General features: G+C 39.0%; 1 protein-coding gene across 24 annotated transcripts in view; it reads left to right on the forward strand.

The window, feature by feature from the left end:
• The window catches only part of LOC130412000 (calcium/calmodulin-dependent protein kinase type II subunit beta), a 38,691-nt gene that overhangs the window by 5,670 nt on the left and 10,064 nt on the right, over positions 1-22,957 (forward strand). Inside the window, exons 3-17 of one of the 24 annotated variants that reach the window (XM_056737057.1) lie at positions 2,866-2,925; positions 3,187-3,241; positions 3,701-3,766; positions 5,072-5,144; positions 8,925-9,027; positions 9,210-9,293; positions 9,802-9,896; positions 9,976-10,098; positions 10,222-10,305; positions 11,300-11,342; positions 12,539-12,631; positions 15,802-15,839; positions 19,764-19,796; positions 20,980-21,048; positions 22,566-22,610. In XM_056737057.1, the coding sequence (XP_056593035.1) occupies positions 2,866-2,925; positions 3,187-3,241; positions 3,701-3,766; positions 5,072-5,144; positions 8,925-9,027; positions 9,210-9,293; positions 9,802-9,896; positions 9,976-10,098; positions 10,222-10,305; positions 11,300-11,342; positions 12,539-12,631; positions 15,802-15,839; positions 19,764-19,796; positions 20,980-21,048; positions 22,566-22,610 (1,064 nt within the window). Of the gene's footprint in view, positions 1-2,865; positions 2,926-3,186; positions 3,242-3,700; positions 3,767-5,071; positions 5,145-7,906; positions 7,980-8,924; positions 9,028-9,209; positions 9,294-9,801; positions 9,897-9,975; positions 10,099-10,221; positions 10,306-11,299; positions 11,343-12,538; positions 12,632-15,801; positions 15,840-19,763; positions 19,797-20,979; positions 21,049-22,565; positions 22,611-22,957 lie in introns of all 24 variants that reach the window. The other 23 variants (XM_056737056.1, XM_056737058.1, XM_056737082.1 and 20 more) reach the window with 23 other exon arrangements.

Below are 22,957 nucleotides of genomic sequence, written 5' to 3' on the forward strand. Positions count from 1 at the left end.
ATGTTTTAGAGGGAAACCATGATCCCTTCTTATAGCCATTTTATCAATTGTAACAGCGTTATCTGACAATTCTAACAGATTAAACGGACATTTGCGAACTACCTTGACATTTTAAAATCCACAACAAATCAAACTAAATAAAGAAATTGTTCACAGTTAAGCTCTGGAAGAGTTGCTGTATGTTGCAAGTGGAGAAATAGAGCTCATTTTATGGGGGCGGAGCTAGAGATGGGTGATGCACACCGTCTGCCTCTGATATCCCAATATTGAGAAATGAAGTTTATGGGGACAAATTTTTTCTTATGTAAGCGGTGCTTTTTGGAGGTTGTGATTGGAGGACGTTCGCGTGCATAATGAGAGCACCTGCAATGCAGCACCGAGATGACCTGGATTTACCCAAAGTGTCAAACACACACACTTAAAGACGTTTAGCTCTGTGTTTAAAAGGGATGAATCCAGCAGGCTCCTCAGAGCGACTGACTCCATAATTGTTTCCAATTATAACGGCTTACTGCTGAGATAAATACTAATAAACGTGATTATTTGAGCTGTAATTATGGCTGACAGGCCCATTATCTAACAGGCCATGTTTCTGTGGATGCAAACAGGAATGCAGTTATGTTCGATCCCATGGAGTCGATTTCAAGCGAGTGAATGCTGGCAATCATCTCCGGTTTACCCAAGCTGTGTCATTTTGATGTTTCGGGCCGTTATGTGGAATATGGACTCGTGAGATAATGTTGTAAAGAATGTTAGCCAGTTTAGTCAGTTATGAATAAATGTGACCCTGGATCACAATACCAGTCTTACACCGTGTCCACACCGGACGCAACAGACGCCTGTCGTGTCCGGTGTACATACGGTGATAAAAAGCATAGGATTTTATTTGAAAAAGACAAAGATACATTGTATGGGTCAAAATTATCGATTTTTTAATGCCAAAAATCATTAGAATATTAAGTAAAGATCATGTTACATTAATTAAATATATAAAAAAAATATTTGTGTTAGTGGATGGCCTGCCACAGTGCACATGATTAACAACTTCAAAGGCGATTTTCTCAATATTTTGATTTTTTTTGCAGTCTAAGATTCTTGAGTTTTAAACGGTTGTATCTAAACCAGATACAAATCTTATTTATTCAGATTTTAGATTATGTTATAATCTCAATTTCGAAAAATGACAAGTAAGGTTTTTGTTGTCCAGGGTCACAAATATCTATACTTTTTTTGGTTAATATTCCATGAATATATTCAAATGTAGGGATTTTTATGACAAAAATAATAATTGTCAATTATTCACCCTTGATATTGTAATTACGATTATTGTTTCTGATTAATAGATTTTATATGGAAGCTTTTAAATGCTTTATAATATGATGAAAAGAAAACAACAAATTTTGGGAGTTATGTTGTTGATCAAAAGCGAAGGCATTTAATTTGAATGTCTTTGTTTCGCCACTGTACTCGGTGGCCAAACACACTGCCGAAACAGAAATGAATGCAAATAGACAGCCGTAAATGAGGCTTTCTGTGATTATGTAATTGTTTAACCATATTGATTCGTTTTTCGATTAATTGTGTTATTGTAGGCTCACGTATGTAAGTTTTGTGCACAGCTTAGATTTGTTTGTTCAAAGCTGTAGATGGATGATGAGGTTTGTGGGTCTGACAGCATTTCTTTCTCTGGAGGTTCTGTGTCTCTTTCGTTGCAGAGGTGTTTTTTTTCTTGTGGTGTTTAGATGTCAGCATTCTCATCACTTCACACCAGTCTCACTGCTCGATGTGACAACTTCACAAGCTCTCTCTTTCTCTCGGTCTGGATGTATAAGTGTTTTTGTAGGGTTTAATTAAGGTGACAATGTTTTTTTAAGTCACTTTGTTTTCCTAATTCTCGTAAAATTCTTCTTTAGCTCATTGAACATTGCTTTAGCAACAAAAAGGTTGTGGGTTTGATTCCCTCCCTAGTAACACACAAACTGATAAAAACGATACCCCTTGAACGCACAGTAAGTTTTTTTTAATGAAAGAGTCTGGCCGATGCATCGTTTATGACATTCTGAAAGTAGTATTATTTATTCCCAAGTCCCTCCCATCCAACCCTTCCGTCTAATTGAAGAAATTTAATTTCACAACCCCTGTTGGATCCCCGAGCAAGTTTTACATTTTGTTAATTGTAGAATATCCATCAGACAATACATCAGAATGGAAATGTTTGACTTCTATGCCGTTCCACTGAAGACTAAATGATGTTGTGATGATAGACAGCCTGTTAGCCAGCCAATAGGAGAAGACCACAGGCCTCTTTAGGAACGGCAGCGTGGTTATGTGTCCAGTTTCCCAGCTGTCCGTTTTCCCGTATGACTCACGCATGGCAGACAGCAGGCTTCCTCCGCAGGGTGCACTGGAGCATTCGGGCCTGTCTGCAGGACGCGCGTCTGTATCTTCATATCTGCAGATCATGAAGTACAGCACACGAACAAGATTACAGCTGAAGTCAGCTACAGCGCTCGTGAAACCTTCAACCAGCGGTTGGCTGTTGTGCTCGTACTGTGTGGTCGGGCTGATGCTGAGTGTAACCATCTCTTTGAAGTTTGATCTGAAAACTTTTTAAATGTGAACTTTAAAAGAACTGAAATAAGTCTGAATGTGAATGCTGCATAATGGGTTTATTTAAACACTAAAAATGAATGTGTTGTGATATTGTGCATATCTTCGATCTTCATGCAAATTGCTTATCTAACTGTACACGATTCTCTCGTTTCCTCCAGAAATACGTCACATCACAGAAGGTTCATCCCATGTCAACTCAACCAAAAAGCAACATTCTCAAACCCAAATTAACTGAATTTCTCTTTGTTCCAGATCACCAGAAGCTCGAACGAGAAGCTCGTATCTGCCGCCTGCTCAAGCATCCCAACATCGGTAAGCTTAAGGCGGCGTACACGGTTCCTTTTCACACAGGACATGATATTAAATGAGCATTAAAGTCCCAAACCAACCTAAACTCTCAGTCATCATTTAAAGCTCAGCCCAGATGTGAATGAGCTGATCGGACCACAGGGGACATTTATGTAGAAAGTACTTCCTACTGATTTAATTTCTATCGAGTAGAGCTCTTAACATCATGATGGATGTGAAATGAATGGACGTGATGACATTATCTCTGTTTTATCTCAAATGCAGTTCGGCTCCATGACAGCATATCAGAAGAGGGCTTTCATTACCTCATATTTGACCTGTAAGTGCTTCTCTTTAATGCGGCACATGCTATCTCGCTGTGCTTTGTATTTGCCTCCATGCCTGCCACAGACGCCCACTCTTTCCCCAGCATCGCTCTCGCTCGATCGGGAGCCAGTTTCCATAGCAACAGAGCTGGGGTGCCCAGCTGAAGAGAAATCCTGCAGCAGGGGTTTCCCCCCGAAGCCCTGGTGATCTCTCTTCTTGAGGATTTCCCCGTCCTATAATGCTCGCTCTCTATCGCTTGTTTTGTGCACTGCTCTATTTTTCTGTCATATTGAATTATACACACGCAATTGTTGCACACTTATAAAAATATGTATGAGCAAATGTTTTGCACGCATCATTTTTACATTGAATGCATACAGTATGTGAAAAACCAATGGAAGATGTTGATAAAATGTACAAATTTCTGGATGTAAATTGAGCTCATGAAAGTCTTTCTGGTGTCATCCTGCAGAGTGACGGGTGGGGAGCTGTTCGAAGATATCGTAGCAAGAGAATATTACAGCGAAGCTGATGCCAGGTTAAACACTCTCTCCGTTTTCTCGTCTCCGTCTCCTCTGTCAGATCCTCCCCATGGCCAATTAACGTCCAAACCTCCCACCCACATACAGCTTTCTCTCCTTCATTTCCATTCCCATCCTTACCAGATAAAAATATATATTTTCTACTGCTAAAGCGTAATGTTCCTGTGCTTGCTAGTTTTTTTTTTATTGAGCCGTTTGAGCGTGGGCAGCAGAGCTCTGCCTCACCCTGTGTGTGAGTGTGTGTCTGCACTCCCTCATCTCCATCCGCTTCATATGTTTCATCCATCCATTGCTGTCTTTTTCTCTCTCCATCACACACACGCACATGCACACACGGCGCAGTCGCCCTCCGGAGAAATGCTTTAATCAATTTGACTGTGTGGATTTTCGAGCATGTGGGAGGGAGACGCGGTGAGAAATAGAGAGAAAAGTGGAGAAAGAGAGACGGTTATGAAGAGCCGGCGAGTGATGAGAGCTCATCGTCTGTATCTGTGGGCGCAAACTCGACGCGATGCCGCCCACCCCGACTTCAAGATGGTGAAATGAAGCCGTCCCCGATGTCATGAGCCTCTACACCTGCCCCCTCCCCACATATGAGTGAAAGTAGGGCTCTAATTAACTCACATAATGATGTCGACTCAGATTCAGCTCCGGCATGCACACATACTCGCACCTCAACACTCGCTTTGTGTGTTTCCACAGAGAGAAACACGATTAAGGTTTAGATTTTTTTATGAAAATGTTAGCGCTTGGGTGGTGTATGCAGTTGCCTGGGAGTCACCATGCGGTTGCTAAGGTGATGCTTATTGATCACTGTATCACGTTGCATGAAATGTAAAACTTTGAGGTATGATTAATTTCTGTAACACAAACAGTGGGATAATACGTTTTTTAAGTTATAACTTTATTTAGCTAAAAGTACATATCTGACCTTTGGCTCAACAATCTCATCCAAGCTCTTTGTATAATTTCGAGTCAGAAACCAGCTCACACACAAATCATTTCCATATTTTCACCTGCTCCATTTAATCCACCCTCCCTCCAGATCTCTCCATCCCACGTGTGCGTGTCTGTTCCCTCGCAGGGAACCATCCGTGCCCGCCCGACTCCTGATCTATTGTCGTGTAACCACAGGTTTTCAGCGACGGTCGGCGTTATCACATTTCATCAGCGTCTTATATGATACGCCTCTGGTCTTACCGCTGTTTGTCCTTTCACACGCTGTGACTAACTCACCCCCTCCGTCTCCGCTCGCCTCCCTCATCTTTTCTTGTTCCCTGTCTCTCCTCTTGTCGTTGCAGTCATTGTATCCATCAGATTCTCGAGAGTGTCAGTCACATTCATCATCACGATATAGCGCACAGGGACCTGAAGGTCAGTACAGGAAGTGCACTGGGCCACTGCATGTGTCATGTGACTCCTGCTTGTTTTCAAACCGTTTCTGCACTCTGTGGCTGTTCTATTGCTTGGTCTGAATTAGGATTCGACTTAACAACACTCATTCTGCCAGGTTTATTTTCTGCAAAAATGACAATCGCTGTTTTGATAAAATGTCGTTATGGATTTAGTTTTTTTAGTTTTTGGATGCATTAGCAAGAGATGCAAAGTACGCCTATCGTGAACCGTTCATGTGTTTTTAACCCTGGTACTCCAACCGTCTGGTACACTGGGAATATCTACTTTCTTTTGCTTAAAAACAAATCAATTTATCTTTGTCATTGGGCAGCTGTCGGCTGTGGAAGACATTGTTTTATTCTACACTATATTGAGGGTGACAGACCGCTGGAGGATAGACAAGTTGTTTTGTGTAATCGTCATTTGATTGAAGGGTTCTTCTGGAGTTTGATTCAGCCTGTTGTCAGAGAAAAGCGGCTCATTGCACACACAGTGTTTGGCCACACGGCTACTTCACCGAAAGAGAAAACAGAGTCGCGTACCACCCGCTGTCACTGCATTTGATGGGCCTGATCATCAGAATACATTATAGTATTTTTGACTTGCTGTAGGTGTGACTGTATGACTTTCTTTCATCTGTAAAACGCAAAAGAAGATATTTTGAAGAACGTTGATAACCAAACAGCATTGACCCCATTGACTTCCATAGTAGGGTGACAAAACCACAGAGACATTTCTCCAAATATCTTCTTTTATGTTCCACTGAAGAAAAAGTCACATATAGGGTTATAACCACATGAGGGAGAATAAATGATGATTGGGCTGAACTGTCCTCTTTTGAAACAGTCAAAGAGAAAAAAAGTATTCCTCAGAGGCTGCTTACTTGTGTTCTTCATTCTGTTTTCTTTAAATATGAACTAAAAATAAATATATGTTCAGAAAATCGTCTAAACAAGAGACTTTTTAAAACTGTTAAATCTCACTGCTGTCTAACACCGGACATGACCGTCGCGACACGACAATGGGATAGTCGCGCCCCATCCAAATTTTAAAATTATAATGGGTTCTAATGCGTTACATTGCACACGGTGTCAGAGAAACAACTGAGGCATTAAAGAGATCATATGCAAATCAGTTATTCAATATCAGGCCCAATTGTATTGTTGGTCAAATATATATCGTTTTCTTTTCATGTGCATGATAGTAATTGTTTGTTACTGATTGGTAAGGAAATGAAGTTGTGGTCCTTAAAGCAGAGTTTTTTGTTGTTTTATAGTGGAATAATTTTCATCCTAAAAGATAAATGGAAAATAAGTCACATTTATTGAATCAAACTACAACTCTATCTCTATTTCTAACTGGAAAATGACTTTGTATGTAAAAAAAATTTGCGACATACACGCACGCACGCACACACACAGATCCACTCTTTCTAGATCAGCAGCAGACGCCTACACAGACTGACTCACGCCGTCCACCTCCCTCTCCTCATAGTTACACAGAGATACATTTCCTCAAGCCCTATCTCACCACACAATTGCTACCACTGCCAAAACACACACACATCACGTACTGTGCTTCGCTGGAGTGTCTGCGCAGATTCCAGGGCTGTCTGCCAATCCTTTCTCTCTTTCTCATTTCTTTACAGTCTCTCTCTCTCCTGTCGCTCTTGTGGTGGGTGGTGAGATGGTCTCACCCGTGAGAGTTGTTTTTAAGTGTTGTAGTGTTGGAGCTTCCTATGTCAGTAAACCAGCTTCCACATCATCATATAGTGCACATTTGAATACTTGTACTGAGTTTAATATCTCAAAAGAACTGATTTTGTTATAAAGGTTCAGTTCACCCAAAAATAAAAATTCTGCTGTCTTTTATTCAGTCGAATTTTAAAAAAACCCTTTCTTTTTCTCTGGAACACGGGGACCTTTTTATTGTATTCAAAAATACTGTTTTCAAATCATCTTTTGTGTTTCGTGTGTGAAAGTCACTCAGGCTTGGAAAGATGAAAGAGGAATGTTTTTGGGTGAAGTATCTCTTTAAGATAGTAAATGTCCTGCGGGATGTCATTATCAGTCTTCCTCAGGCCCTATGTAGTTCATTTTACTGATGTGTCGTGTATTTTCAGTGAATGTTGAAGTGCAAACTAGTTAAAGACATAATGTGAAAATATGACATGTTGTTCATATTTCACCCCAAATCTAAATAAAATGATATGAACACGAGGAATGACATCAAGTTTATTTTTAGGACCATTAATTGTGACATTATACCGCAACACCCTATGACTCCATTACAGTAATGCAGAAAATAACACGTATTACTGTAATGAGCTTACATTTTTTATACATATTGTTATTATTTTATCATAAATATTGAATCGAATAATAATTAATTTGTCAATTTGCAAATAAAAACGGTAAAGAGATATTTCACAATAATAAATCTATAGCTAATGAGAATTTAAAATGTGTGTGTCATGTCACAAAATGGTGCTAAACGTAGGTTTAATTTACTTCAATACATTTTTTTCAAGACTTTGAGGTGTATAATGACCAGCACATGTTTCGTGAGTTTTACTCAAAACTCTCACACTTAAAAATATTCTGGACTTCTTACGTTCCATCAAGTTTTGGTATGTTTAGTCAAAATGAAAATGAGCTCCTCCTAATATTCCGCCTGTGCCTGTGCACGAGTGAATGATGCATTGCTCACACTAACATGCACCTCCTGGTGTTTGCATGCAGTCATTGCATCCAGCAGATCCTGGAGGCGGTGCTTCATTGTCATCAAATGGGTGTGGTGCACCGTGATCTCAAGGTGAGTGACAGGTGTCATTCAGATTCCTCCGTTGTCTGTGCTTGTGTTAAGCATGCTTGCATATTCTGTTTGTGAGTGTGTTTGTGTTGTCAAAACATGTCGTATATATTGTTCAACCACAGTATGATGAGATTTTTGGGAGTTAGAGGAATATGGAAGAGGCGTGGCTTACTTCAGTATGAAGCAGAGATAAGCTTGGAGTTTGGCATGGGGGGCAGTGCCGTGCATGGACGTTAATGTATTTTCATGTTATTTTGTACTGGGAAGAATCATACACAATCTTACCAGCGACAAGCATTTTAAAAGACACATTTTGATGTCTTCCTCCTAATCCAGTTTAAAGTCATTTGTGACATTTTTTAAATCAGGTTTTGAAAATCTCTGCCATCCTGTCGGGCCGCGCTTCTGGTGTCGTTTTTCCCATATATAACCCAAGGTTATTGAATGTTTCAACACCGTTTTACTGATTCTCAACCCAAATCATGCCACATCTGAGATCCACGAATAGCTATGGCAGTCGACAGCGGTGCTTGAGCGGCAAAACGCTGACAGTTTTCATGTTTTTGGAGGGCAGCAGCTGTAGCGGAGAAAGAAAGACGTCTGAGATTGACCCATGATGCTTTGTTCTTCTGGACCTGATTTCCCACCTGGTTTTACTCGCGCCAGAACAGAATAGAGAGAATGTAACCTACTTCATGCAGAAGTGTTTCAACCAAATACTATACAATCTGAGTGTCTGAGAGAAACTGTAAACGTTGGGATCCGGATCATTTTAGTGAACTCTTCAGGTGACCGAACAAGGCTATATCTCCAGGACAGCGTATATATTTTTGGCGATGATTGTGTTTGTTAGCTTGCCAGCAGCTGTGGTTGTATGTTACGTGTTCAGTGTTTAAAAGTGACATGTATCAGATTTTAGTAATATGAGTGTGATCATCCCCACAGCCTGAGAACCTGCTGTTAGCCAGTAAATGCAAGAACGCAGCCGTCAAGCTGGCCGACTTTGGCCTGGCCATCGAGGTGCAGGGAGACCAGCAGGCCTGGTTCGGTACGTGATAAACCTCTGTATTCTTTCAAATGTGGTTTGCATGGTTTTTACAAGCACGCAGAGATGGTTTGGTCAAGTAAACCTATCTGATTTTCAGACAGGATGGGTTAAATGCAGAGGTCACATTTCAGGTATGGTCACCATATCTGACAAAAATGTCACTTTCATGTGTTTACACGCAGGGTTCGCCGGAACACCGGGTTATCTTTCCCCGGAAGTTCTGAGAAAGGAAGCGTACGGTAAACCTGTGGACATCTGGGCATGCGGTGAGTCACTCGCTAACCCCTCATCCATCCATCTATTTCCATCTTCACGCTCTTTCTCTCTCGACGCCCCACGCACTTTCAGACACGCGCCTCTCAGATGTTGAGGGCTCTTATCTCGCTGATTTTGTCGAGTGTTCGGGCGTCACGGCCCTGTTCTGCATCCACTGCTTCATGCATCATGTCGATTTTTGTTTGTCTTACACATCAGAAGGTCAGACGTTACCTTTTGTCTAGGTGAATCATTTCATTCAATCAGTAAAACAATTTTTAAAACCAACCGAGGTTGAGTAAGAGTAAAGACATGTAAATGAATAACGTTCTACGGATCAGTAATAAAAAAAAAAAAAAATCTAAATCAAGTGTTGTTTTGGATTAGATTAAGTCTAAATTGTGTCTGAAACTGTTGTTTAAACGTTTAACCCCTCCACGTTTAGTGTGCTTGTTAATCTGCTGGAGAATTGTGTCCAAAGAGTAGCACAGAAGTGAAATATCAGTTGTGTCATTGCAGGAGTAATCCTGTATATTCTGCTGGTGGGTTATCCTCCGTTTTGGGATGAAGACCAGCACAAACTCTACCAACAGATCAAAGCCGGCGCTTATGATGTGAGTTCTCTCTCTCTTACGCCATTGAACTTCCTGTCGTTATGTCAAATATGTGACCTTGCATTCGTGTGTCCTGCAGTTTCCCTCTCCAGAGTGGGACACGGTGACGCCTGAAGCCAAAAACCTCATCAATCAAATGTTGACCATAAATCCGGCGAAGAGAATCACAGCCCAGGAGGCCCTGAAGCACCCGTGGGTCTGCGTAAGTATCTCCAGCCGCAAGTTCTATGTTCAGAATTGTTTATGAAGTTACATCATCGCATACACACACCAGAGCGCAACATCTGACCAAATGATTGACCTCTGATCTTCATTTCTACCGCAGCAACGATCCACCGTGGCATCCATGATGCACAGACAAGAAACGGTCGAGTGCTTGAAGAAATTCAATGCAAGGAGGAAACTCAAGGTCTGCAGATATCTTCTCTGATTGGTTGTTTTGTTATATGATTGATAGTCGGCACGGAACGGAAAAGAAATAAGAGACCATTCCACATTTTAATTTAATCATAATTTTTTGATGTATTGTGGTCATTCCTGTCCAGTTTTTGTTGAATTTCAACAATATGAAACCTAAGGAGTGACAAAGTTATCTAAAAGCATTGTGAAAGACTGATTGCATGACGAGACGCATGAAATCTATCTGTGATTAAAATTATAAATACATGTAGAAATATATTAATGAATAGTAATAAGTGCACTGTAAGTCGCTTTGGATAAAAGCGTCTGCCAAATGACTAAATGTAAAGTAAATGTAATGTTGCTTTTCTTAAATGTGAACCTGAACTTGTTTTCTTTGCAGTATTTGAGGTCTGAGAAAATCGAGAGCCTCTTTTCTGACCTGTTTCTCCAGTTTTCAAGAAACAAGATTTTTAGTTGAAATTTTGGAGAAATATTGTTTGTTGTTCACAGAATGAAATTCTTTTTTTATTTGACCTAAGCACATACCTATACATAGTACATTTTAAAATCAGAAAAACGGTCTCTGAAATGATCTGCTCCAGACTTTAAAGTTCCGTTGTCCATCCATCGCAGTCTTTATTTCTTAAAAAAAACCCACAAAATTTAAATTCAACAAAATGATGGGAAACCTGTTTACAAGTGAGCATATGTTTCCTTTGTATTTCAGTTTTACAGGTTTTCTCATTACGGTCACTTTTTATCGGCGTCTTATCTAACACCTTTTTTTCTTAGTTTGATCATGTTTGTGTCTTCACAACAGCACATTTGACCGTCATACATGTGTATAACTAGGGTTACAGAATTAAAGTTAACTAAAAGATAAACAGACCGGCTTTGACTTTTCCAATGTACAACAATAATGAGACATCAGGGCGTGTATATCTATTGTTGGCACTGCTGGAAACGACGTTAACTGTTTGACTTCTTTTCAACATCCACAGGGTGCGATTTTGACAACGATGCTAGTGTCACGAAATTTCTCTGGTAAGTTCACATCAAACCTATTGCATTTTAGTAATCACATGGACTTTTTTGACTCCCTATTTGACTACAGGGTTAAACGAAAATCAGACGCATTAAAATAATCAGACGTTTGTTCTGAAGGAAGAAACTCTCCTCTATATAGAGAGACGGGTTTATGTTTGAGACCGCTGAAGTGTAGACATGATGACTGTTGATAAAACCATTTGCTCTGTTGGTTTGTAAAACGTTGGACGGTTTCTTGACACCTGTACGTTTAAGAGCAGTTAGTCGTTTGTGTCATCTCCTGATAGACTGATGAACAGATCAGCAGGAAGTCTCGTCTGGAGAGAAGGAGAATTCTGCATGTGTTCTGGCTGTGCCAAACGCCGAATGTGATAGCTGGCGTTTATAATAACATGTGATTTATTTCTGCTGTAATGAAGCATCTGCTCTCTCACATCACACACACAGACACACACACTCTCACTTCAACAGCAGGCTGGTGGGTGGAAGCCACAGTGTTCTTGTTTGAGGAACGTTTAGATGCTCTCTCTCCCTCTCTTTCTCTCTCTTTCTCTCTCTGTCCGTGGCATGTCACACGTCGTGTCTCTGGTCTCATTACTGTAATTACCTCATCCTGTGGAGTGACTCAGTGGTAGAGGAGGCGTGGGAGTGTCCGAGCGTCACTCCACGCGTTTGGCTCCGAGTGTAATTTCTCTTCTCCGTTCACTCTCTTAAAGGGGCTGTATTCTACCATTCTGTGTCCATTTTGTATTTTTGTTGAAGTTTCTTGTGTTTGGTTTATTTGCAAACCTTGCAATTTATCTTAAACTCAAGTATTGAAATCAAGTTTTATATTATTGCCTCTTTAACAGATTTCATCCAAATAAGTTTCCTTCTGTTCTGTGACTTTATTCTTCCTTGATTTCTTCTTCTGTTTTTGACACTTGAGTTCGTATTTAAGGCTCTGTGTTGCCGTGAGCGTCTCCCAGAGAAAGGAAAATGAGTCTCGTCTTTATTCCAGTGTGACGGGGATTACACCCTCTCATGTTCGTAATGGGTTTTCTCATAAGCCTTCTCAGAAAGTCCCTCAGGTTGCAGATGACAGCAGTTAGACGCTCTCCACACTAACCCGCTGATGTACTTCTCTTCCTCTCTGTCTCTTGGTTTCTGTGTGTCGTCGTATGTGCCCCGTCCGTCTATGTGTGTCCTGGCAGTGGGCAGACAGACCACGGCCCCCGCCTCCGTCTCTGCGGCCGCTGCTGCAGCCGCCGCCGCTGCAGGTACCACCGCTGGTCTGGTGGAACAAGGTAGCACCGCCCCCTCACTTCCTATCGGAGCTCACCTTCCGTCACTCTTCACCCTTCTCTCTGTCATACATCACGTTCATGTTTAGCATGGAGCTTCCAGCATGCAGCGGTATCACCGGTTTCAAGCGCTGCACGGTGGACGCCGCTGGCTGTTAGATCTTTACTCTTTCTCTTCCGTTTCTCTTGCAGTTAGCACACCACACCAAACTTTCTCTCTTTCTCTACCCTGATGGAGAAACCAGGTGTCAAACTGGAACACACCGGATCTGGCTTTTCCAACAGGGTCTCTATACATCCTTCTCCTGTCTTTCAGTTTCCATTTAAGTCTTTCTGTCTTTTTGTTCTTTCTTTCTGTTTGTCTTTCTTTCTTTCACTATATCTTTTTTTGTATTTCTTTCTTTTTCTTTTCTTCCATCTTTTCTTATTTTTGTCTTTCTTTCCTTTCCTTTCTTTCTTTCTTTCTATATTTCCTTATTTCTGTCTATTTTTCTTTCTTTCTGTGTTTCTCTCTAACTTTCTTTCTCTCTGACTTTCCTTCTTTCTGTGTTTCCTTTCTTTCTTTCTTTCTTTCCGTTTTTCCTTTCTTTCTTTCTTTCTTTCCGTCTTACTATCTGTCTTTCCGTCTTACTTTCTTTTCTTTCTTTCTTCTCTCTCTCTTTCTTTATTTCTTTCTTTCTCTCTCTCTTTCTTTATTTCTTTCTTTCTCTCTTTCTTTCTTTCTCTCTCTCTCTCTCTTTCTTTCTATATTACCTTTTTTCTGTCTATTTTTCTTTCTTTCTTTCTGTGTTTCCTTTCTTTCCGTTTTTCCTTTCTTTCTTTCCTTCCTTCCGTCTTTCTTTCTTTCGGTCTGTCTTTCCGTCTTACTTTCCTTCTTTCTCTCTCTCTCTCTCTCTCTCAGACCCTTCTTTTCCTTTTTTTCCTCCTCTCTCTCCTTCTCTCTCTTAACAATGATCTCTGAATTCTTTATTTTTCTTCTCTTGCCTGTTTCCCGTTGCACGAGAGCACACGCATGTGTTGTGATGCAGAAGAGTGTGGCGTGATCTGATCTGAGTGCATGTGTGTCTGTGTTCAGGAACGGGGTTCAATATCCTTCAGTGTTTAAAAGCTGTATTCATTTTTATTCTGGGATGAATCCATAGAGCTGATTTCAAAGAAATATCCCTACAGAAAGTTCTGTGGTGGTGATGGTGTACAGTGGCACTTTAATATATTTACTCTGGTACTGTAATTAATTTACCGTGGTATAAAATGTAGCACTATTTATGTTTTTATCTAAATGTCTAGGGGCCACATCTGTGGTGTGATGTCAATTGATGTCAAATTAATTTGATCCTTTTGAAGCCTAGGAGGAAACTTGTCTAGAACATTGCACCATTTAATAAAAATCTACGTCGTACGCTACTTCGATGTGTTTTTATTTCCGTGTGTGATTGGTAAAGTTTCTATAATGTTTAGACAATATTTTAGTTTCAAGTATGTGTAGCAGTTTGTGGTCTGGTTTACTTTCAGTGCAGGTCTTCACAGTTTTCATCTCTCCTCCCACAGATGAGCAGTAATAGTTATTCTCTAAACGCTGCTGATCTTTTATGATTGTGTTTTTCTTCTGTTTGTGTTGGTCAGTTATTTTAGGGTGAATCGGGTTTGTTGTGACCTCCGGATGTCAATATAATAGTGTTAGACTTGAAAAGCAAAGATTTGTAAACGAAACCAAAGATTTGTCAGTTTGAGGTGACTGGCACATATTGGAACACCCTGCCATTCATCCACTGAACGAAAACCTCTTTATCTTTCTATCTTAATCTATTCTTTCTCCATCTCTCCTTCTCTTCATTCCTCTCTGGCTCTAAAACTTGTGGAAGGTAAGGTTCTCATTCTCGCTTTACCCCTTCTCCTCACGACACCTTCTGTATATGCACAGATGATAAGTCAATTGACTGCTTTAGAAAGAGAATATTTGCATCTCTTCTCCACTGTGTTGCCATGGCAGTGAGGATGTGAATAATTTAACATCTGAAAATCGGATTTGCTGACAGTTTCATTTCATTTAATTCCATTTTAGTGTTGTAAGAATCTGCTGCAGGTGCCTTAAAAAGCTTTTAGTCAGTTTGACAAACTTCAGCCTTCTTGCTCGTGAGAGAGAAATGTAGTATTGAACAGGAGCAGGTGCATGCTGCCTCATGAGCTCACTATTTAAACATATTACACTTATCTGTGTGTGTGTGTGTGTGTGTGTGTTAGCGCATGCGTGTGTAGCTGAAGTTCAGAGACACATGTCCAATGATTTCCTTCATTTAACAAAACCTGCTACAAAATTAATGTTTTTTAAATCGGGTAAGCATACTTTCATCCAGCATTCTCAAGTACTAACAAATAATACTTGTTTTATGAGTGTATGCCTTGAAATAAGTTTAATCTTTTACCTCCTCACATGAAAGAAATACAGTAGTAGACTTAAGTATTTACTATAGTAACTTATTGTTAAATACCTGTATAGTATAGTGTGTGAATTCACTATACTAAATACTACATTACACTACATTTTACTATTGTAAATACTTAAGTATGCTATAGTTTTGTGTGGGTCATAGTTTGACAAATGTGTAAAATGAATAAAAATAATAATAATTGGCCATTGGATAAGAAAAATAAGATAATGTTAATATCTTATTAAAATATGAATGGCTTATCCTATATAACTTTTTATTTTGTGTACATGTAATTTGCTTTAAGGCTGTTTAGATATTTTTACTGTAAAACAGGATCATCATCATGAGAAGTTGATTGTTGGCGTGTAGTCAGTAAAGATTAGGCATGCCCTAATTCAGATATTTGCCTGTGCGCGTACACATTTCAGACATTTGCATGTACACCAGTGCATCTCCTGCACATGCATGTTAGTCTCTAACCCTTTCACTCTTGTACCAGATTTTAAATCATATTCTTTGAGTTGGAGTCAAACCGGACGCCGTCGACTGTGATTCCTCACGTAATGTTTTTGATGGCTTTAATCCTGTGGATGTGGGACGGGAGGGGAGGGGAGGGGTATTTCCCGGCTGGCACGGACAGTTATGTGACATGTTTAGCCGAGCACCATTAACGCTCTATTAATGTTGAGTGTCGCTGCCATCCCATCGTGCTGATGTTTTCTCTTCCTCTTTCTCCATCTGCAGCAGCCAAGAGTCTGCTCAACAAGAAGGCCGATGTCAAGGTAAGACCTCCTCCACTCTTCTCCTCTTATGTCTCTGCTCTGCTCTTTTTCTGTCTTTCTGTCCTCATACTCCTCCTACCAGCTTGATATTCTATAAAGCAGACTGATTCTCGAAACTTTTGAGCGTTGATAACAAATTGATGTACAGTATGTCTGAGGGTTGATGTGTGTTTGTTGTTAATTTCGCAGTTGGTTGCAGTTTGTGTTTGTTTCTTCTGTAAGATTAGATAGATGGGCTCTTTGTGGTGACCTGGTCAGACCTGTGGCAGTAATGACCAAAATTGTATAGATAGAGGTATGAGTAGTTTCTAAACACAGTTATACTTGTTTTTTGTGTGGAATTTCAACCAAACAAAACCTGTAGTGGCCTAAAGTGATATAAGGCATATTTACTCTAACACTTGTTATATAGGTGTATGGTATAAATAATGAAGACAACAAGGTGTTAACTTTGAAGGTGTTCACTTTTTTTTTACTACAGCAGTCCTTCTCCTGACCCTTTTCTCCTGTGTTTTTTGGTAAATCCACCTGAAATTCTTGTTAATTCTCTTTAAGAAAAAAAGCTTCAATTCTCACTACAAACACAACATACATAGAAAATGTTAAATATGTTTTTAATAATTATTTTTCATAATATTTTTGAAATAAGTCTAAGTTTTTTTTTTAAAGCCCTGAAGACATACATTTTCCAAAACTGGAAATCCCTTTATTAGCCATAATAATGGTTTTTTATGTTGCAAAAAACAGTGTATAAAATACTTAAAAATGTTCTGATCTAAATCAAATCATCTAGATTTGATGTTTTTTTATATATTTATAGGTTGATAAATGCAAACCTAAAAATATGAGTAGAATAACGTATGCGCAGCTTCACACAAAAACAAACACACTTTAATAGAGTTTACGTGTACGTTCGGATGTTAAATTGCAAAATAAATCGATATATGCTGAATTGTTAAAATTTTAAATAACATACTTTTGCACAATCTGCGCAGTTTGGTGGTTTATATAATTTTTATCGTTAGATTTATTACTAGTTTTACCTCCTGCATTTTACCCTCATCTTCCTTAAATTTCTTCTCATACTTCTTTTACCCATAATGCCTCTTTCATCACTTGCCCCATTACCTCCATGTGAATTCCCATTCTAAGCATTTCAGCGCTCGATATAAAGTCCCGCAGGTTGGTCTTTGATGGAGAGCACGGCAACAGATGTTGACCTCTGACCCCTAATGAGCTGTTAGAGAGAGTGCACTTTAGAGGTGCATTTGTTCTGTTGACACATAATCCTCTCAGACAGAGTAAAGGTCGGCTTATACCTCCATCCCGCTGTAGAAGTAGAAATGAAACTCTGTGCGTTCAGGATTGGTTGAGGAGTATAATCTGTGAAATAATCCTCTACAATCGGTCAGGACAGACTCTCTCCCAGCATTCATCATACCTTATGTAATCTCTTAGCATGACGTTTTTATGAGGCTGGTGCTAAAAAGACCGTCCATTTCTCCAGCATCACTGTATATTTGTAACATTTAAAGCCCTGAATAAATGAAGTGTTTCAGTCCTGGAGGTTATTTTCATTTGTTAGATAGATCGGTTATTTTACTTAAAATGTCTTCTCTCACTGATATAGGAATAAGAGAATATGACCAGTTTTTATAATAGTTTCTAGATCATTTTTAATGTCCAATAACAGAAGCGGATGTTGAGGATGCACCAATTTTTGTTGTGATGGATGACGTGTATCTATTTTATTTTTGTATTGGAAAAAAGGCAGTTATCAGCCAGTGTTTGTTAAGAACTATGAAGGTTGATGAAATCTGAGCATATCAATTCTATATTTTATTTACATTGTGTTACACAATAGACACGGTTGCCTTTAAATGTAGAAAAGATTTTGAAGCTTCTGAAGCCTGACAAATATGATTTATTCAGATACTCTGCGCTATTCTGAAATCAATACAATAATAAACAATAGGCTGATGCTGATATGGTTACTGATACAGCCACACTTTCTCATCTCTTTCTCTCTCTCGCTGTGCGGTCGAGTCTGAATCAGCACCGCCTGCCGCCCACGTCAGCATTTTAGTCCGATTGTGTTCCCTTCCCAGCGTTCCCTCTGCCCTCTTTCTGTAACTCCACCACTGATTCACTCAAAAACCACCCTACGGGCACCTGCAACAGTAATGTTCATTTTTCAGCCGTTCTCATTAGCTTTTCAGGCAGGTGCGACTTTCATCGGCCTGTGATAGTCGGATGCATTAATGAGACGCTTTCCCACTCTCATCACCAATCATGCCATGCTTTCCCCGCCTACGCCTCGCTCTCTATCCATGATATCTTTCCATCCCGATTCCGTGTGTGTGTGTGAGAGATGACAGAGGAGGGTGGGCCACCTCAGTAGGGAATGTAGCTCTCGCTCCAGGAATAGCTGACAGTCTGAACCCAGGGAACCAAGAGACAGAAATAGACACCTCCGCTGCACCTCACTCATTGCTTAGCAACTAGCTCGCTGCACTCCTCCATTCTGACATTTCCCTCCTTTTTCTGTGCTCTCGTTTTCTCACGTCTTGCCTTTCGCACAGCAGTATCACACAGAACATCACGGCAGGAAATTGTGAGGAAGTGGTTTAGGGTGATTTATCGCTGCCCTCACAAATACAAGATAGCTTGATAGTCACGCAGGGTCTCACCTGAAATACCTGCACTGGTCACAAGTAACAATAATACATTTACACAGAGATACTGAAGAAATTCTGTGAGGTGAAAGTTTTAAAGGGATACTTCAGCCAGGACACAAAATTTCCCCATGTTTTACTCGCCCTCATGGCATCCTAACTGAATATGACTTACTTCTTGAGGAATAATGCAGTGGGAGTTATTATACCACGTATCCTTTCTCTTCCAGGCGAATGGGAGTCATTTGGGGACAATTTTTTGAAGCTCGAAAAAAATGTGTTTCTTGGCTGAAGTATCCCTTTAAAGAGAAAGTACACCTGAAATTAGAAATCACACATCCTCATGTCGTTGCAAACTCAAATGACTTTATTGTGATGGTTTTAAGAAATATCCTGATATGGAAAGACTATTACAGAGGATTTAAAATTAATTTGGAGTGCCATCTATCAGGATACAATTATATTTTTAATTATTTATTTATTTATTTATTTATTTATTATTTATTTATTATTTATTTTAGTCATTTTAGTTATTAATATTTGTTATATTTAACTTTTTATCTTTAATTTTATATATTTTTTGTATTCAGTTTTATTGGTTTTTATTTCATTTTAGTGAAATAAAAATGTCGTTTTATTTTTTTATTTGTTAAACATTTAATTCATTTTATTTTTAGCTCAGTTTTTATTTAATAATCTTCGTTTCCTTAAACGTTTTAATTATTTTTGTTTAGTTTAAATTTTTCATATGTTATTTAGGCCTCTATTTTCATTGATTTTAATGATCATAAATGGTTTAATAGTTTCACTTAATGTACAGACGCTGACTCTTTTTTGTAATTTTGGAGCTTGACATCCCAAGTTCTCCTTCACATTTTATTACACGCAAACATGTTTTCATTACATGCAAAAAGTGAATAGGGTTAGCACGATATGAAAACCATTTCTATTGTGGGAAAACTAATCCTCTCATAGGGGTGAATGCGGGTTAATTGGGTCACTTTTTGATATTCATCTCAATGTCAAAATGTGTCCCAATCAACCTGATCTCACCCTAGATGATCTTTTGTGTACGTTAACCTCGTTTATTCATGTCTTTTACCGTTCAACATATCGATTTCTTACCAAAACACACACACGCCTTTTCTCAACTTTCCACCCCCTTCATTATATGTTCTGTGTAACGAATGTTCATCATAACATGTTTTAACACTCTCATTCCATCCCTCCATCATCCCCACCCACCCAGAAACGGAAATCCAGTTCAACCGTTCAATACATGGTGAGAATGATTTACCGTCTTCATTTCTTTATCAGATTATTCCAGTCTCATTATCCAGTCCTTCATTTGCTTCTCTGTCGGGGTTGTTTGTTATCTTTTATGCTCAAATATCAAGTGATTGATTTTAGGGTCAGGGGGCATTAAATGACTCTTCAGACGCAGGTGAGGTTGTAGAGTATAGTTAGTAAATGTTGTGTTTTGTCAGAACAGAGATCGGTGGTGGTCTCTACGTTTGGCTTTTCGTATTGGTGCTGCTTTGTGCCTGTTTGGATGTTTTGTATGATTGTTCCTTGTGTTGTTTTTCTGGGAATTATTTTCTTTATGGATGAGATATCCTATGGCATTTTTGTAAACATCTGTTCTCTGGACTCTCATTTACATTTCTCTGATTTATCCTGCTGGAACACAGAGTAAAGTAGCCTCAGGTCAGGTTGCTTTATTGGGTTGATAGATGGTTTGTTGGTGGTCTGTGGTGATTTAATCTATAACCTAGATCGTCTACCAGATCAACCTGGACCGCAACAGTAACCATCTAGACAGGATATAACCGATATAAAACCAGAACTTGGTTTCCAGCTTAGTCATGTTTTACCCAGGTTGATTTTTTTATTTAAAAAAATCGTTATAAATTAATTTTATCTCAAAAACAAATTCAGGTCACAGTTTATTCCCAAACAAAAAAATATATATTTCCATTTTAAAAACTTGTTTTTGCATTCTGCAATTGATGTTTTATTTTTTATTTGGTATGGACATTTTCCTTAAAGTTCTCACTATATTAATGCATTTTATTCTTTTTTAACGTTCAAACTCATGTGAAAATAAGAATGAAGTGAGTGTCGCTATTAAAAACAATTCTTCAAACTGTAAACATCCAGGCATAATTGGGTTTCAAGAATTTTGCATGTTATAAAATCTGTCACTATCCAAACTACAATTTTTTTTCTTCATTAATTTTGTGGGGAAGAATGTGACTTGGTCAACATGTTTTACATACAGCAAAAGTTCACTTAAAGAAATGATGTTGAGGATAGACTATAATTGAGCGCTTCAGATTTTATACAGAGCTGCCCCACTCCTCCGAGCACTTTATCACCTCCTCTCTCTTTCTTTATTTCTCTCTGTCTCTCGTCCTTATGCTCCCACAGACACCCTTTAACACCCTGTTTTGTGTTCCGCACAGCCACAGTCGAACAGCACCAAAAACAGCATAGTCACCAGTCCCAAAGGATCCGTCCCCTCTCCTGCGCTGGTATTTACCTCCTTATTTCTCTCTGTCCATCTTTCCCTTCCACTCGTCTGTCACTTTGGCTTCCTTCTCCTGTCTCGCGAGTGTCTATCTGTGTAAGCGTCTGCCAGTGTTAGACCACCTGTCACACACTCTGTGTGTTAGTGAACGACAATTGGAATCTATGCGTCATCTGTGTCACAGTTCCGATTTCTAAGAGTTGTTTAGATTGTCATTTTAGTTAGCGTCATGTTTTAGTTCTCGTGTTGATACAGGAGATAAGTTTTTGTGCATGAATTTGTGTGTTTTGGCGTGTTTTTTCTTTTCAGACTTGTTTACTTTCTGATTGACTCTGACTGTGCTGTGTTAGAAAGTTTCATTGAATATACGTGTGTGAGTTTGTGTTTGTGTCTGTGTGTGTGTCTGTGCAGACTAACACATCCTTCCCAATAAACACAATACTTGATCACAAAGTATTGGCATGCTTGAGTTTGGTTTTCTGTTGAATCTGTAATAATGTGCAGAACCTGATAAAACAAAAAAATAAGAGCTTAAAAACAGCCACAGAATTTTGGAAATTATTTAATAATGTAAAAATAAATGTATGTTTGCTTCTGTCAGAGTAGCTGTTCCAAGTTTGTGTTTCTTAATTTTTTTAATGTTCTTTAAACTTGAAAAAGTTTTTAAAAGAGTCATCCATATATAATTTATTATATATATTAATATTATTATTTCATTGTGAAATAATCGTATTAAAGGTGTAAGTACTGTAGTATGCATAGTGCGTTTGAGCTATAGTAAATATTAAAATTGTATTTTGTCATTTACCACTAGGCATTAAAACATAAGTCTTAAGATCTTAAATTTAGATGACTTAAATTTGTTTAAAGTCTTTAAAGCAAGTATAGAATATCAGAAGAATATTGTCTAAATAAATCTATGAATTAAATTTTTTGGTTAAACATCTTTTAAGCCTCTGTTGTGGCAAAAGCATCGCTGCAGCTCCGGGCTTTCAACGGCTGACTGTTTGTGTTGTTTAAAGAGTCAAGCTCCTCTTAAAAGCTTCAAAAATATGAGAACAAAAGGCTGCGCTTGCCTATTAGCATCAGCAGACAAACAAAGCTTTATGTTATCTGTATAAAGCACAAAGGATTTAAAATACAGGAACACAGATAAAGCACCCTCCTGTCAGTTCAATGAGCTTGTTTTTCAACAAATCACTTTAAAACAGTTATCTGACTTTATGTAGTTTTTATTAAAATGTATATCTGTTGAGCTCTACATGAATCAGATCGTGGACCGTCATCTTCAGATCTTCAGTTTTGACCTTCAGCAATTCTCTCTCTTGAACTAATATCCACCAATAACTTTCTGCCCTGTCTCTCATACACTGCGAGTGTCTCTCTCTCTTCATCTCTCTCTAATCTCCTTTGGCATGCACGATCTGCTCGTTTTATTCTTGCCATCTCTCACCTCCATCTCATTTTGCTTCTCTTTGTTCTCTCTTTCTCTGCTTTTCTTCTCTTTATTTCTCTCTGTAGGAACCTCAGACCACTGTTATCCATAACCCAGCGGATGGGACCAAGGTACATTCTCTCTCATCCCTCCTGTCTCATCCCTCTGTCTCGCATACTCATCCCTCTCTCCTCTGCTCTGCACTTCTGGTGCCAGCAGTCTCTTTATTCTGGGATGCGGGCGAGATGATGTTTTGGTCTCGTGGGTGAGCGTGTTCTTCAGATTGAGACTGGAGGAAAGGGGGTTTTCACTCGAGTTGAAAATGATAAAGAAAGCTTGTGCAATGGAGTATTCTCAGTGATGAATTTTTTTATTTACTTTTCAAGATTAGAAAGGAATAGAATTATATTCTGTTAGTTCATTTATGTTTCTTTTTTTCCTACATATTAGAGAGAGGGGGCAGGGATTATTAGTTAGG

This window comes from Triplophysa dalaica, chromosome 22, assembly GCF_015846415.1.
Source record: "Triplophysa dalaica isolate WHDGS20190420 chromosome 22, ASM1584641v1, whole genome shotgun sequence".
In the NCBI taxonomy this organism is placed as follows: Eukaryota; Metazoa; Chordata; class Actinopteri; order Cypriniformes; family Nemacheilidae; genus Triplophysa; species Triplophysa dalaica.